The 13,200-nt window shown below is 47.2% G+C and overlaps 1 protein-coding gene across 4 annotated transcripts in view; it reads left to right on the forward strand.

Annotated features, from left to right (window-relative positions):
- FRMD5 (FERM domain containing 5) overlaps positions 1-13,200 on the forward strand; it is a 127,191-nt gene that overhangs the window by 94,390 nt on the left and 19,601 nt on the right. For all 4 annotated transcript variants that reach the window (XM_076348174.1, XM_076348176.1, XM_076348175.1 and 1 more), the window contains exons 3-4: positions 6,517-6,559; positions 7,141-7,219. In XM_076348174.1, the coding sequence (XP_076204289.1) occupies positions 6,517-6,559; positions 7,141-7,219 (122 nt within the window). The remainder of the gene's footprint in view (positions 1-6,516; positions 6,560-7,140; positions 7,220-13,200) is intronic.

The following is a 13,200-nucleotide window of genomic DNA, read 5'->3' on the forward strand; positions in this document are numbered from 1 at the left end:
CCCGCTAACATCCAAACCAATATCCATTCCCATTTCTGAAAAGAATACACAAAATTAGACATATTTCAGAGTCAATTTTGAAGTCTTATTATCCCTATTGATTATTTTCCACGATGGTGGGGCTTTCTTCACTCTGGTGTAGTGTATCCATGCTTCTGATTCAGCTATCTTGATGGCAGTGAAGGTAGTCAACAGTACTTGAAAAGGTCCTTTCCAACGTTCCTGAAGGGGTTCAGAAGTCCATGTTTTCACGTAAACATAATCTCCTGGTTGGAAATCATGTACTGGATTCTCCAAAGACAGAGGCCTGTTCCAAACAACTACACTCCGAAACGCAGTTAAAGTTTTTCCTAGGGAAAGTAGATAGTTATATATATCTTGTTTTCCTTTTATATGTACATTCAAATTTGGTTCTGGAGACTCATACAGCTTTCCGTATAACAACTCATATGGACTAATTAAAGTTCTACTCTTAGGTTGAACCTGAATTCGCAAAAGAGCCAATGGGAGTGCCTGAGGCCATTTCAAATTAGCTTCCTGACATATTTTACTAATCTGTCTTTTCAGTGTTTGATTCATTCTTTCTACTTTACCACTGGATTGTGGCCTCCAGGGTGTATGTAAATTCCAAGTAATTCCCAGTATTTTACTAACGCCCTGCACCACTTCTGCAATAAAATGTGGACCTCTGTCTGAAGATATTCCGATAGGTACTCCAAATCTCGGGATAATTTCCTGCAATAGCCACTTAATAACTTCTTTTGCTTGATTGGTCCGACAGGGAAAGGCTTCTGGCCGTCCTGTAAAAGTGTCAACCCCCACCAAAATGTACCGATACCCCTTTTGGCGAGGTAATTCTGAAAAATCGATTTGCCAATAATCTCCTGGTTCCATTCCCAATTTCAATATTCCCATTTGAACCTTTTTCTTTACAACTGGGTTGTTTTCCAAACATATCTCACATTTTGCAGTTATCATTTTAGCCATTTCTAGCATTTTTACTGATACTATTTGTTTCCTTAAAAGTGCCACCAATGCTTCTGCTCCCCAATGACATTCCTTATGTTTTGTCTGTATTATTTCTCTCATTATTATTGGTGGGACTACTACTTGGCCTTGTGATGTTATCTACCATCCTGCCAGGTTCTTTTTTGCATCTAAGAACTTACCTAATTTCTCGTCTTCTTCTGAATATTTAGGTTTCTCTCTTGGTAGAGCAATGGTTTTAGTAGGGATCAATGCCATTTGAAAGGCATCTCTTTTTGCAATTCTCCTAGCTGTCCTGTCTGCCAATTTGTTTCCTATAATTTCTTATCCTAATTGATGTGCTTTACAGTGCATGATTGCCACCTTAATCGGTTTTTGGACTGCTTGTATTAATTTTAAGATTTCTTCTTTGTATTTAATACTCATCCCCTGAGAGGATAATAATCCCCTTTCCTTCCACAGGATTCCATGAACATGTACCACACCAAAGGCATATTTTGAATCAGTCCAAATATTCACTTTCTTCCCTTCACTTAGCTCTAATGCCCTCGTCAAGGCTATCAGTTCTGCCTTTTGGGCTGAAGTTGTGCAGGGTAAAGAATTTGCTTCTACAACAGAATTCTCAGTAGTCACCACATATCCTGCATATCGGATCCTGTCCTCCACAAAACTGCTACCGTCCGTGTATAATTCCCAATCAGGATCCTCCAGTGGTCTATCCTTTAAGTCTTCTCAACTGGAGTAGGCATGTTCAGTGGTCACCAAACAGTCATGTTCTATTTGTCCTTCTTCCTGCACGGAGTTCAAAAAGACTGCGGGGTTAATTAAGTTAGTAGTTTTCAAAATGACATCATCCTGTTCTGTCAAAATCACTTGATATTTCATCATTCTGCTAGGGGATAACCAGTGACCCCCCTTTTGTTCTAGAACAGTGATTACCATGTGTGGTACACATACTGTTATTGTCCTTCCCAAAGTTAGTCTCCGGGCTTCTTGTATTAACATCACTGTAGCGGCAACTGCTCGGAGACATGTGGGCCAACCTTTACTTACAGTGTCCGGTTGTTTGGAGAAATACCCGACCGGTCTTTTCCAGCTTCCCATTTTCTGAGTCAGCACCCCGAGGGCAAGATGTTGCCTTTCATGAACAAATAACTGAAAATCTTTGGTTAGATCTGGAAGTCCCAATGCTGGTGCAGTCATTAAAGCCTGTTTTAAGTTCAGAAAGGCTTTTTGCTGTTCTGAGCCCCACACAAACGGTACAACCTTTTGGGCTCATAAAGCGGCTTTGCTATCGGACCGTAATTCATTATCCAAAGGCGACACCATCCAGCCATTCCCAGAAATGCTCTTAATTCATGAACATTTCTAGGTTCGGGAATACTACAGATTGCTTCCTTACGGTCTGTTCCCAACTGTCGTTGCCCTTTTGAAATCTCAAAGCCCAGATATATTACAGTTTGGCTCGCTATCTGAGCCTTATTCCTGGAAACTTTGTACCCATTCAGTCCAAGAAAGTTTAAAAGGTCTATTGTTACCTTGATGCAGGTCAGTCTTTCTTCTGTAGCAATCAAGATGTCGTCCACGTATTGTAGAAGCAAATGTTCAGGTTTAGGTTCTGTATCACTTTGTTTCCACCGTTCCAGGTCTTTCGCCAACTGATTACCGAAGATCGTTGGACTATTCTTGAGGCAGTCTTGTCCATGTTAATTGTGTCTTTTGTCCTGTTTGTGGATTTTCCCACCCGAAAGCAAGTAACTTTCAGCTTTCCTTCTCCAGAGGTATACAAAAGAAAGCATCCTTTAAATCAAGCACTGTAAGCCACTGATGAACCTCTCTTAATGCTGTTAAAAATATATATGGATTTACAACTGAAGGATATATGTCTTTAACTATTTGATTTATAGCCCTTAAATCCTGAACTAATCTATATTCACCTGAAGGTTTTCTTACTGGTAAAATTGGAATATTATATTCTAACTCACATTCTTCAAAAATTCCAAACTTTAAAAATTTATCAATCAATTTCTTGATTCCTTGTCTAACCTCTGGGTTAATTAGATATTGCTTGATTCTCACTGGTTTTACCTGTTCTTTTAATTCTATTTTTACAGGTTGTGCTGGTTTTGAGTTACCGGGTACGTCTGTATCCCAGACTATAGGTACAACAGCCTGATCTACTTTCTGTGGGTTTTGTTCCTTAACTTTCTCCTTTATCATCAATATTTCCCCTGTCTTTGATTCTGGTATTTTAAAAAAAAATTCTCCTTCTTCAAACACTATTTGTGCATTTAATTTGGACAATAGATCTCGCCCTAGCAAGGTATCGGACAGTCTGGGACATACAAAACTTTGTGTGTAATTACCTTATTTCTAAATTTCAAATTTAGGGGTTGAAGGAATGGCCTATTTTCCTGCTTCCCGGTCGCTCCAATTATACTAGCCATTTCATTTCCTAATTTCCCTTTGCAAGTATTCAAAACAGAATATGTTGCACCGGTATCTACTAAAAATTCAACTTTATCATCTCCCAGCTTAATTATAACCAGCGGCTCAGCTGGGTTCCCCTCCGGTCCTCTTCAGTCGTCTAAGGTCATCATCCTTGCTGCTTCTCGCCGACCTGTCCTCAACTGAGGACAACTCCTTTTCCAATGTCCATCTTTCCGACAATATGCACATTGATCTATCCTTAGAGGTGCATTAGGTTCCCGATTACCAAAGTTTCTAAAACCTCCTCTTCCTCTGGCCCGTCCTCTTCCTAGTACTGCATTACCTGTTAAAAGAGCTATTAATTTGCTCTCCCTACTTTTATCTTTCTTTTCTTTTCTTTGTTGTTCTTCTTTCTCTCGATTGTTATAGACTTTCCATGTTACTTCAAGCATTTTATTTAAATTTTTAGAATCATCTCCCTCTAACTTTTGGAGTTTCCTTTTTATATCGGGTGCTGATTGTCCCATAAAAATCAAAGCCAATTGTTGTTGTTTTGTCTCTGTTTCCAATTTCAAATCAGTATATTTTCTAGCAGTCTCCTTTAATTTTTCTAGGAATACAGAGGGAGATTCATTCTTACCTTGTTTTACCTCATATAATTTAGACCAATTTAAAGCTCTTGGGATTGCATACTTTATTCCATATAGCACCCATTTTTGATATCGATTTAGCCTTCTTCTGTGTTCTGTATTATTTGGGTCCCATTGGGGATCTCCCGAAGGGAAATTCTGCTCCAAAGTTCCAGGGAGAGTTTCATTCATATGTGCTGCCTCTGCTTGTGCTCTTGCTACTTTTAACACCATCTGTTTCTCAGTACTATCCAACAAATTATCCAGTATCACTTGTAAATCATTCCAATCAGGATCCTGAGTTCTAATAATTGCCTCTACCACTCTTCCTACTCTTTCCGGATCTTCTCTATATACCCCTGCTGCTTGTTTCCACGCCAGCAAGTCTGTGATTGAAAACGGCACTTTCACATATACCGGCCCGTTCTGTCCTACTCCCTGCCTTAAAGGAGCTAGCAATTGGGTTTGTTGTCTAGTCCTTCGAGAGGCTGGAGTATGAACCTCTACTTCCTCTATCTCCCCCCACATTCCACTACTGTCCGGTTCTGCTTCGGCACTTCTTTCCCCTATACGTGAAGGAGGGAAATTCCGTCCCTCCTGCGGGGGTGCTACTTCTAATTCTAACTCCATTTCATCCTCTTTTGGTGCTGTACACCTAATGCACCTCTTTCCAATATCACAAGCCGAAAAACAACTCTTTGTTTTCTTATTCTCCGAAGTTAACGCCATTACCAAAGTATCTCGACTAATTAACTTACATTCATTCTGCCAATCCACTCGCTGCCTCAAATAAAAGAACAAATCTACATACGGTACTTCATTCCATTTGCCTTCTCTTCTACAGAACAACATTAACTGCAAAATAGTGTTATAACTCAAAGTTCCGTTCTTTGGCCATTTTTCCTGATCCTCCAAAACATACAAAGACCACCAATGGTTACAATATTCAATCATCTGGCTTTTGCGCAAATCATCATGTAAATCACCCCAATGCGCTAACAAACACCCCAACGGCGAGGTTTTTGGTATCTTTTCATCCATTGCTAAATTCCCAGCACTCTTACTCTTAAACAGTTTTACAAATCCCGATGCCATCACAACAAAATACTCAAAGGTAACAGGTAGGGATTCCAAACGGGGACTCTAACCCCTTCCCGGGTCCCAGCTTCAAGTTTCCAAAAGGATGCCTTAATACTCACACTTCGCTCAGGGGCTCTTCGGTCTGGGGATCAGAAAATCCTCTCCGAGAATCCCTTGGTGCCAGCTGAGGTTCCGTGATCCCAGGATCCATCGAGGCTCAAGAGCAGGGTCCCATCTGGGTCGCCAAAATCTGTTACCGTAAGTCGGCAGATGATGAACTCTCTAAGACTCAATTTTGAGTTTTAGAAAGCAGGCATTCTTTATTGCAGTGCCGGGTGCAAGGTGGAATTTCCACAAATCAAGCACACCTATGGCTAGATCACCGTTACATTTATACACAAGAATTACAGGGTAGTGCACTCCCAGTTGCAATGATTGGGTAGTGATTTACATACACGTCTAATACCTGCTGTGTCATTCTCTTCTGCTACTACGCTTGCGCAGGGGAAGGGTCTTCACCTGGGCAAGGGTCGTCTTGACCTGTGGGTGTGTTTTTTAGTATTATAATGAGGGCAGTTCACTTCAGGTTACCTTAAAAGTAAGTTTCGTTGCCCAGTTAGCTAGATATTCATCTACCTTGTCAAGTTGTCAAATAACTCATCCCATATACAATAAAGCCTAAGTGGTCTGGTTACACTCTAGAGAATTAAGACTAAGGCTAACATGGTCCAGTGAATAACACAGCAACCCCTGCATAGCGCTAACATAAAGATTAATCAAAATGTTCTCACTTATTCACTATCAAACACAAAATATAGAAAGATTCAATAAAAAAAACTTATGATAATCTTCAACAAGGCTGAAGAAGGATGCCTTTGCCATGTAACTTGTTGTCACTGATAGAAAACTGCACTTGACTTTGGGGACGGTGTGCTTTGTTGAGCAAGGGAAAATGCCTCCTGGTGAGCCCCTGCTCTACACAGCGCCTCTCCTGGGGCTGGCAGAGGGTCCTTTTTGGGCACTGAGCAAGCACAGCCACTCACCCCAGCATCAGCAGAGCCCCGCTGTGCCACTGTGTTGGCCCGATGGGGCAGCCAAGAGGGGACGTGGAGGACCCGGCTTTCCCTGGGGCTATGCAGAGAAAGCGATGTCAGATGCGGGACGCTGGGGCTCAGGTCCTGCTTGGGCCCTCCCTCAGCTGCCAGCTGGATGGGCAGGGGCTGCACCCCCTCCCACCTCTGCCGTGCAGCTCACGGACTCTGCCACAGCATAGGCTTTTATTTCAAGCAGAGGGGTTTTTTGTTTCTTTAATTTTGCCCCGAAAAGTCAATGTTATTAACTGAAAGTATTTGTTACTGAGTTGCTTTAATTACCTTCTTTTTCATTTCAGCATTGGCTGGAATTTACCAAGTCGGTTGTGAAGCAGATGAGGGGTGAGTATTGCTGCAAGCAGATGTCCTGGACAGGCGGTGCGTGCTCCTTTCATTTTAGACATTTTTCCATGTTCTTCAGTCCTTCCCCTCTGGGGTTAATTCCCAGCACATCTCCCAGAAAAAGGACCTTTCTGATTATCCACAAAGCTGTTCTGCTGGCTCGAAAGTGGGATCATTCTCCTCCGGTCCCACTGCAGTCACAGCTGGCCATGCCCCCCTGGTATGGGGCACCGGCTCTGCAGGAGATCAGGACAGAAATGATGGGGATGAGCAAAGCAAGATTTGCCAGCGCCGGGGCCCGCCTGGAGAGCGGGGAGCACTGCAGGCAGACGGTGCTGCGGGTGCTTCCCCATGGCTTTACTGGGGACATCTGCTCCCCCCATGGCCACCGCAGTGGGGAACGGCCCCGTGCCTCTCTGCTCCCTCCTTACCAAGGGCAGCTGGGTGTGTTTGGGGGTAATGGGGAGGGCAGGCGAGACCCCCAGCAATATCTGACCGTCTCCTCGAGCGGGGTTATTTGGGAGGACGAAGGGGACAAACCCTGTCACTTGGTGACTGCGGTATCGCTCTTTTCCCTGCAGCCCAGCCTCCCTTCACCATGTGCTTCCGTGTGAAGTTCTATCCCACAGACCCCGCTGCTCTGAAGGAGGAGATCACCAGGTAAGACCCCGGCACACAGGGACCGGCCAGCCCCGCACCACCGGCACCAGGCAGCGAGGGCTTGGCCAAGGCAGGAACACACCCTGCCAAGCTTTGTTTTGTAGTCAAGGGAGAGCAACAGCCATTTAGATTTCCAAACAAACCTGAACATTTCTGGGTTGTCACAACTGTGGGGAAACAGTGTGGAAATCCCCACCTGTGCTTTGTTAGTGTGTGGAGTGGCCGTGCCTGGCGGGGAGCACTAGCTGTGGGTTTAAACCCGCTGACTTGGTCTTTGGCTGCGGTCGGTTACAAAAACCAGGTTTCCAGGGCAAGGTGCTCTGAGTGCAGCACTGCTCACCATAACGTCCATCACAGCCTCGGTACCATCCTGCCAATGCAGAACTGTTCCTGGGCTGCACCGGCTGCGTGCCCTTCCCTGCAGCTCTCCAAAATCTCTCCTTCCAGCTGGAAGCCCCAGTCCCGGTCAGTGCAGGAAGGTGCATTCAAGCAGGAGCAGCAGTTCACCTGTGAGAGTCTGATTTCTGCTTCTGCTAATACTCTTGCCACTTCTGAATCAGCTGTTAGCACCACTGCCTGAGCACATCCTTAGCTCAGGGTGTCATTACGTGTGCTTGGTCTGTCGGGAAGCGTTTGAGTGTCTCCAGTTCCCTTGACATCCCCTGGACGTAATTATCCACATCCCTTTTACGTAAGGGCCATGAATGCTCTGGGAGAAATGGGTGATAAACTGCGATGCAGAAACTTGACAGTGCTTCTCTCGAGTTTCTATCTTTAGGGGTTCTTCATGCCGCTCTTCCTGCCAGAAGGAAGGACATGAAAAGCACTCGCTGAGAAATTGCAGCAGCTTTGGAAAACAAGCCGTGGCTGTGGATCTCCAGGGCACAGCAGCCCAAGCTGCCCCCACCTGCCGTGGCATGGAGAGTCGGGTCTCTGCCTGAGGCAGCTGGGCTGGTGCCTTTGCTAAAGGTTTCTGCATTTTCCCCTGGAGCCTTTGGCCATTATTGCTGCAAATAATTCTTAGTTGTCTGCAAGCCTGGGGTTTGTTAGGGAGAAGGTAATAGAAATGGTGTGGACTGGGTGCAGGCACGCTGGAGGGAGCATGACAAGGGCACAGAGCATTGCCAGGGCCATCCCACACCGGCCCGGGACCAGGACAGTCACCTACCCCCAGGGCAGGACCCCTCGCTCTTCCGGCAGCTGGTCACTGCAGTGCCTCTGCTGCTGCTACACCCAGCGCGGGGTGCAGACTGCACCACTCACCTGCTGTGCCATGGTGCAGGGGAGCGAGAAGTGCTTCGGCCTCACTCGAGGGCTGGGTGGGCGACACCAGCCTTGCTTTTCAGTTCCCAAACACAGCAGGTTTTGGGCGCGCGGGCTCCATTAAATGCTGAATAAAATTTACTAGAGATGTTTAAAGGAGCTGCGGGGAATTTTGCATCTTCAGATGAGGCGAGAGCATGAAAGGCAGTGCGTCAGCACACCGTAGGACCGGGAGCAGACCTGGCCTGTAGGCTCAGCCTGGGCTCTGCACAGGGGTGGCAGAGCTGGGAGAGCCTGGAGGTCTGACGGGGTGTCAGGCACAGCCAGTGCCTTGTCCCCCAGTTCTGCTAGAGAAGGGAAATGGGGAACTGCCTTTAATCACCCTGCTGATGTGTCAGACACCACAATGTGCTTTCGCCTCGGCGTGCTGTCCTCTGGGACGTTAGGTTAGGTAGGAGGCCTGAGCCTGGCCCCCACTGTGTGCCCATGGCAGCAAGACCCCAGACCCGGCTGTGGCAGCAGGGACCACCATTGGGGCAGTGGTGGCACGCACCCTGCCCGTGCCCGGGTCTGTTACGGCTCCCTGCAGGGCTGCCATCACCTTTTAAAGAAGAGCTGGAAGTGAGTTCCTCAACCACGCTTAGATGTTTTCCAGATTTTCCTCAGATCAGGAGTAAAGGCTCCCCGCTCCCCTCCCAGGTGGTGGGGGCATCTGGACCCCTCTGCTCTCCGCTGGATTCTCACCCAGGTCAAGAAGCTTTAAATGAACCCATAAAGCAGAAAGTGAAGAAGAGCAGTTAGGTCAGCCCCAGGGCTCACCAAGACTCCTGTCATGTCTCTGGCAGGGGCCATTTGCCAAGGATGTAATTAGAGGAGACGTGGCATGGATGAACCTCTGTAACTCAGGTAGTTACCCCCCCTGGGGTCTGTCCTGCACTTGTCCCCAGTAAACGTCAGTGGTGTTACTGTTGGGGCTGCGAGGTCCCTTGCCAGCTCTGCACCCAGGAGAGGGCTTGGCATTTGCCATCAGGGTGTTTTAGCTGATCAGGAGACTGTCACCAGCAGCTCCTGCTCACCAGCCGTCCTCCTCCAATGTCATGTGGAGACAAGGGACAGCTCATGCAGGGACCTCTCCTCTCCTCTCCTCGAGCTCCAGAGATGGAGGCAGGCCAGCTGCTGCTGGATCTTGGGCAGCACCAGGTCTGTGTCTACCCCCAAACAGTTTCAGTTCCCCTTTATTCTGTTTTACTGTGGGAAAAAGTTTCTTCTTCTTAAATGCATCCAAGAACTTACAGTAAAAACCAGAGAGAACTAAATGATGAATAAGGGCCTGGCAACCTTCATTTGATGCTAAAACTTCCCAGCCCAGCTCCCACCGGTTGAAGGCGGCAGGTTTTGGTGTGGAGCGCTTGGCTGCACCGCAGACCTCTCACCGTCTCGTATTGCTGCCACCAAAAGCTCCGGAGCATCCGACACGTTGGTACCCATAGCGTGGTCCCAGGGAGGGACCAGGAGCGGGACAGCAGAGGGGGCCCTGGCCGGGCTGGGATGGCGTCGGCAGCATCTGCTGCTCCCCTCTGCCGGGCTGTGCTTTGCTGTCCTGATTTTCCGACTATTTGGCTGGTTTTCCCTGGCTTCAAAGCACAGACTTGTTTGTACCTTAGAAAGTCGGTCGGCTCGCTCCTGGCACGTGGGCATCTGCAGACCGCTAAGAAAAGTATCAAATCAATTCAAAGGATCCAAAAGTGTTTTGGGGCTAAAATGTGCTGGCTGCTGACCCCCTGGAGCTGGGCCACTGCAACGGGAGCCGGCTGATTCTCACAACGAGGTCTAGGAGGGAAATTTTTCACTTTCCTTCTGGTTTTAGTCGTTTGCATGTGTCCTTATGTAAAATCCAGGCTAGGGAGATGATCCAGAGAAGTGACATGTGAAGAAATGACTGCAGAAATGCTTTTTCTGACTATGCCCTGGATCTAGGTTTGGGGTGTGAAAGGGTGCAAAACTTGTAGGTGCCATCTGCCCAAATGCAGGTAAGGGCTCCAGACAAAACCAGTGAGCTGCGTCTGTGAACAAAGGGTCTGGGTGTGGGGAAAAAACATTGTTATTTGTGTGTGCAGCTGCAGTGCTCCCTTCTTCCTACCTCAGCTTTTACCTGTGATGTACCTTAGTCCAGGGCAGGAGATCATCAGTCCTGGAGAAGGAAGCTCCCTGCTTACCTGTAAAAAACAGGGACCAAAGTAGCACAAACTTCTCTTGATATCTTCAAAGCGGGCTGTAAATGCCGTGTTGCACTGTGGACAGTCAGCTGCTGCAAATTGCAGGACCCCCAACGTCTTGGCCCCAGATACCCTCAAATGGTGGCAAGTAGCCCTTGTCACTCACTCAGAGTGGCTCAGTCTCAGCAGCAGCCTGAAGCCGTGCAGCCCTGAATCCCTCTGCGCATCCAGGCCCCGCGCTGGGCTGCCATTTCTCCATTTGCCTGGGGGACAACGCTCTGGCTGCTAAATATTCCAGATGAATAGCTGGGGTCCATGCTAAGCGCGTTGAGAATTAAGTAGGCTTACTGATAGAGCTAAATATATTCCGGGATTTATTTATTGGGATTTTCAGTCTATTTCTGCAGGCAGCAAATGAGAGAGGATGTCTGGACTTTTGCAGCCTGTTATGCAGTGTGTTTGGAACATGCCTGGGCTCAGCTTTTTACTTCAGTTTTGCATTAATAAACTCTGTATTTTTGTTGGGCAGATCAGCTAGAAGTAGAGGATGGTGAGGTGTTTCAAAAACTCTTCTGGAGTTTGGTTTCCCCATGATAATGTACAAGACTAATGAAAGCTTTGCTTGTGTTTCACAGAAGGACCCAAAAAACAGAACTAAAAAACCCCTTAAGATGTTGTTTGGAAGCCTGAGAAAGTTTCAGTTCTTCGGGTCTGACCGTAGAGGGGCGATGCAGATTAGGATGAAAGCGTTTGTAAAGAGCCCTGTGTGCATTTGCTGGGCCTGTTTAAAAGTGTCTTCATGTGCAGAATGCCAGTCTTTCTGCTGCTGCCAGGACATGCGCTGTAATCAGCTTTCTTGGGTACAATTGATCTGGTTTTTCGTACAGGCACATTTTAGGGGACCCACAGAAGTGCCCAGGAATAGTTTCACACGGATACATCTTGTTTTGCTTAAGAGGCATTTATTTAGTTTGCAGATTTTACATTTACTCCCAGCAAGTGCAACCCTGTGCAGCCATCAGGCCTTAATTTAAATGTGAAACGGCCAAAGACATTGTCTCTGAGTAATGACAGCTATTATGTGGGCATTAATCTGCACACACAATATGTTAATTGTATTTCTTTTCTTTAATCAGAGATTAGCAAACATCTGCAGTTGTCAAGCACAGTAAGGAGAATTGAAATGCAGGTCACAGTTTACCCTTGCGGAGGGTGGGAGCTGGACCCAAAGAGCATCGGGGATGGAGCCAGCCCGGGAGCTCGCCAGTGCAAGCTCAGAAATATTTCCCATCTTCACTGTCCTTCTTCAAGGCAGCCTCATCCCACAGCCCAGCGCTGCCCCGAGAAACTCCCCTTTCCAGGGGATATTTCCAAGGCATAGGCAAGGCTTTTGAAAACCTGTTTGGCACCTGCTGAATGCTTTTGTTTGTAAAACCAGCTCAGATCTACAGACTTTCCCTGCTTAAAGGGAACAGGGGGGTTCCGGAGGGGGGGGGGGTGTGTGGTGCGAGCAGGGGTGGAGGGATTGGCAAGGTTAAACCCATTTGATTCCGTGTTTTTTTGTGAGGACTGTGCTAGGCGCTGGGGAAGGGCTGGTGCAGCGAAGGTCTTTTGTGCTGGGCGAGGGTGTCGGCGGTGCTTGCCAGCCGAGCCTGGGGTCTCCATCCAGGCTGGCGCCAGGCGGGTGTGCTCAGGCAGGAGCAGGGTTTGTAACCTGCGCTGGAAGCCATGGCCACCAACTGCTGAGATTGTCGATGCTTCAGAGGTGACGGTAGGGACTGGGAGCAGAAGACCATGTTCTCCTTCCCACGAATAAAGCATTAGCCCAGCTTCGGGACCGCAGCCACCTCCAGCCCCTTTTGTGCCCTGCAGCTGATGTGAGTGTGGCGCTCTGCAGCCCAGCCGGGCTCAGGCTGTCTGGGGTCCAGGTCTCACAGTACCCCACGGGTCCCCTGCGCACCAGGACAAACCCTTCGTGTGGGTGGGCTGCCCCTGCTTGCTGCTGTTCGAGGTGTGCCTGCAACTGCAGCTGAAACCTGGACTTAAAATCCACTTTCCCCTGGACCAAATACACTTTAATATCTGGATTTCTCTTTAATGTATTTTATCTGTGAAAATTAGTGGTTTATCTCATCATAAATACGGATTTGAGAAATGAAGCATGACTGAGATATTGCAGAGTGCAAGTCTGATTATTTAAACACATTTCTGAGCACTCCAATTTCCATTTTGCTCCTTCATTCTATGACTTACATTTTACCATCAAAAAGTTTTCCCAAATGCATTGCCACATGACTCAGCCCAGACTCTTACTTAGGTATAAATTCATTCAAATATGTAATTTTCCAACATAGTTTATCTTTTCACTGGGCTTTGGTGCATGGAGATAGAGATGGGCGAGCGCAAGAGGTAGCTCGCTCTAGATGATGTAGTGTTGATCATTGGTGAGCACAGAAGAGGGAAGCGGGTGCGTACTCAGAGACCTGGAAGGATACAGGAAGT

This window comes from Aptenodytes patagonicus, chromosome 10 (genome assembly GCF_965638725.1).
Source record: "Aptenodytes patagonicus chromosome 10, bAptPat1.pri.cur, whole genome shotgun sequence".
Classification (NCBI taxonomy): domain Eukaryota; kingdom Metazoa; phylum Chordata; class Aves; order Sphenisciformes; family Spheniscidae; genus Aptenodytes; species Aptenodytes patagonicus.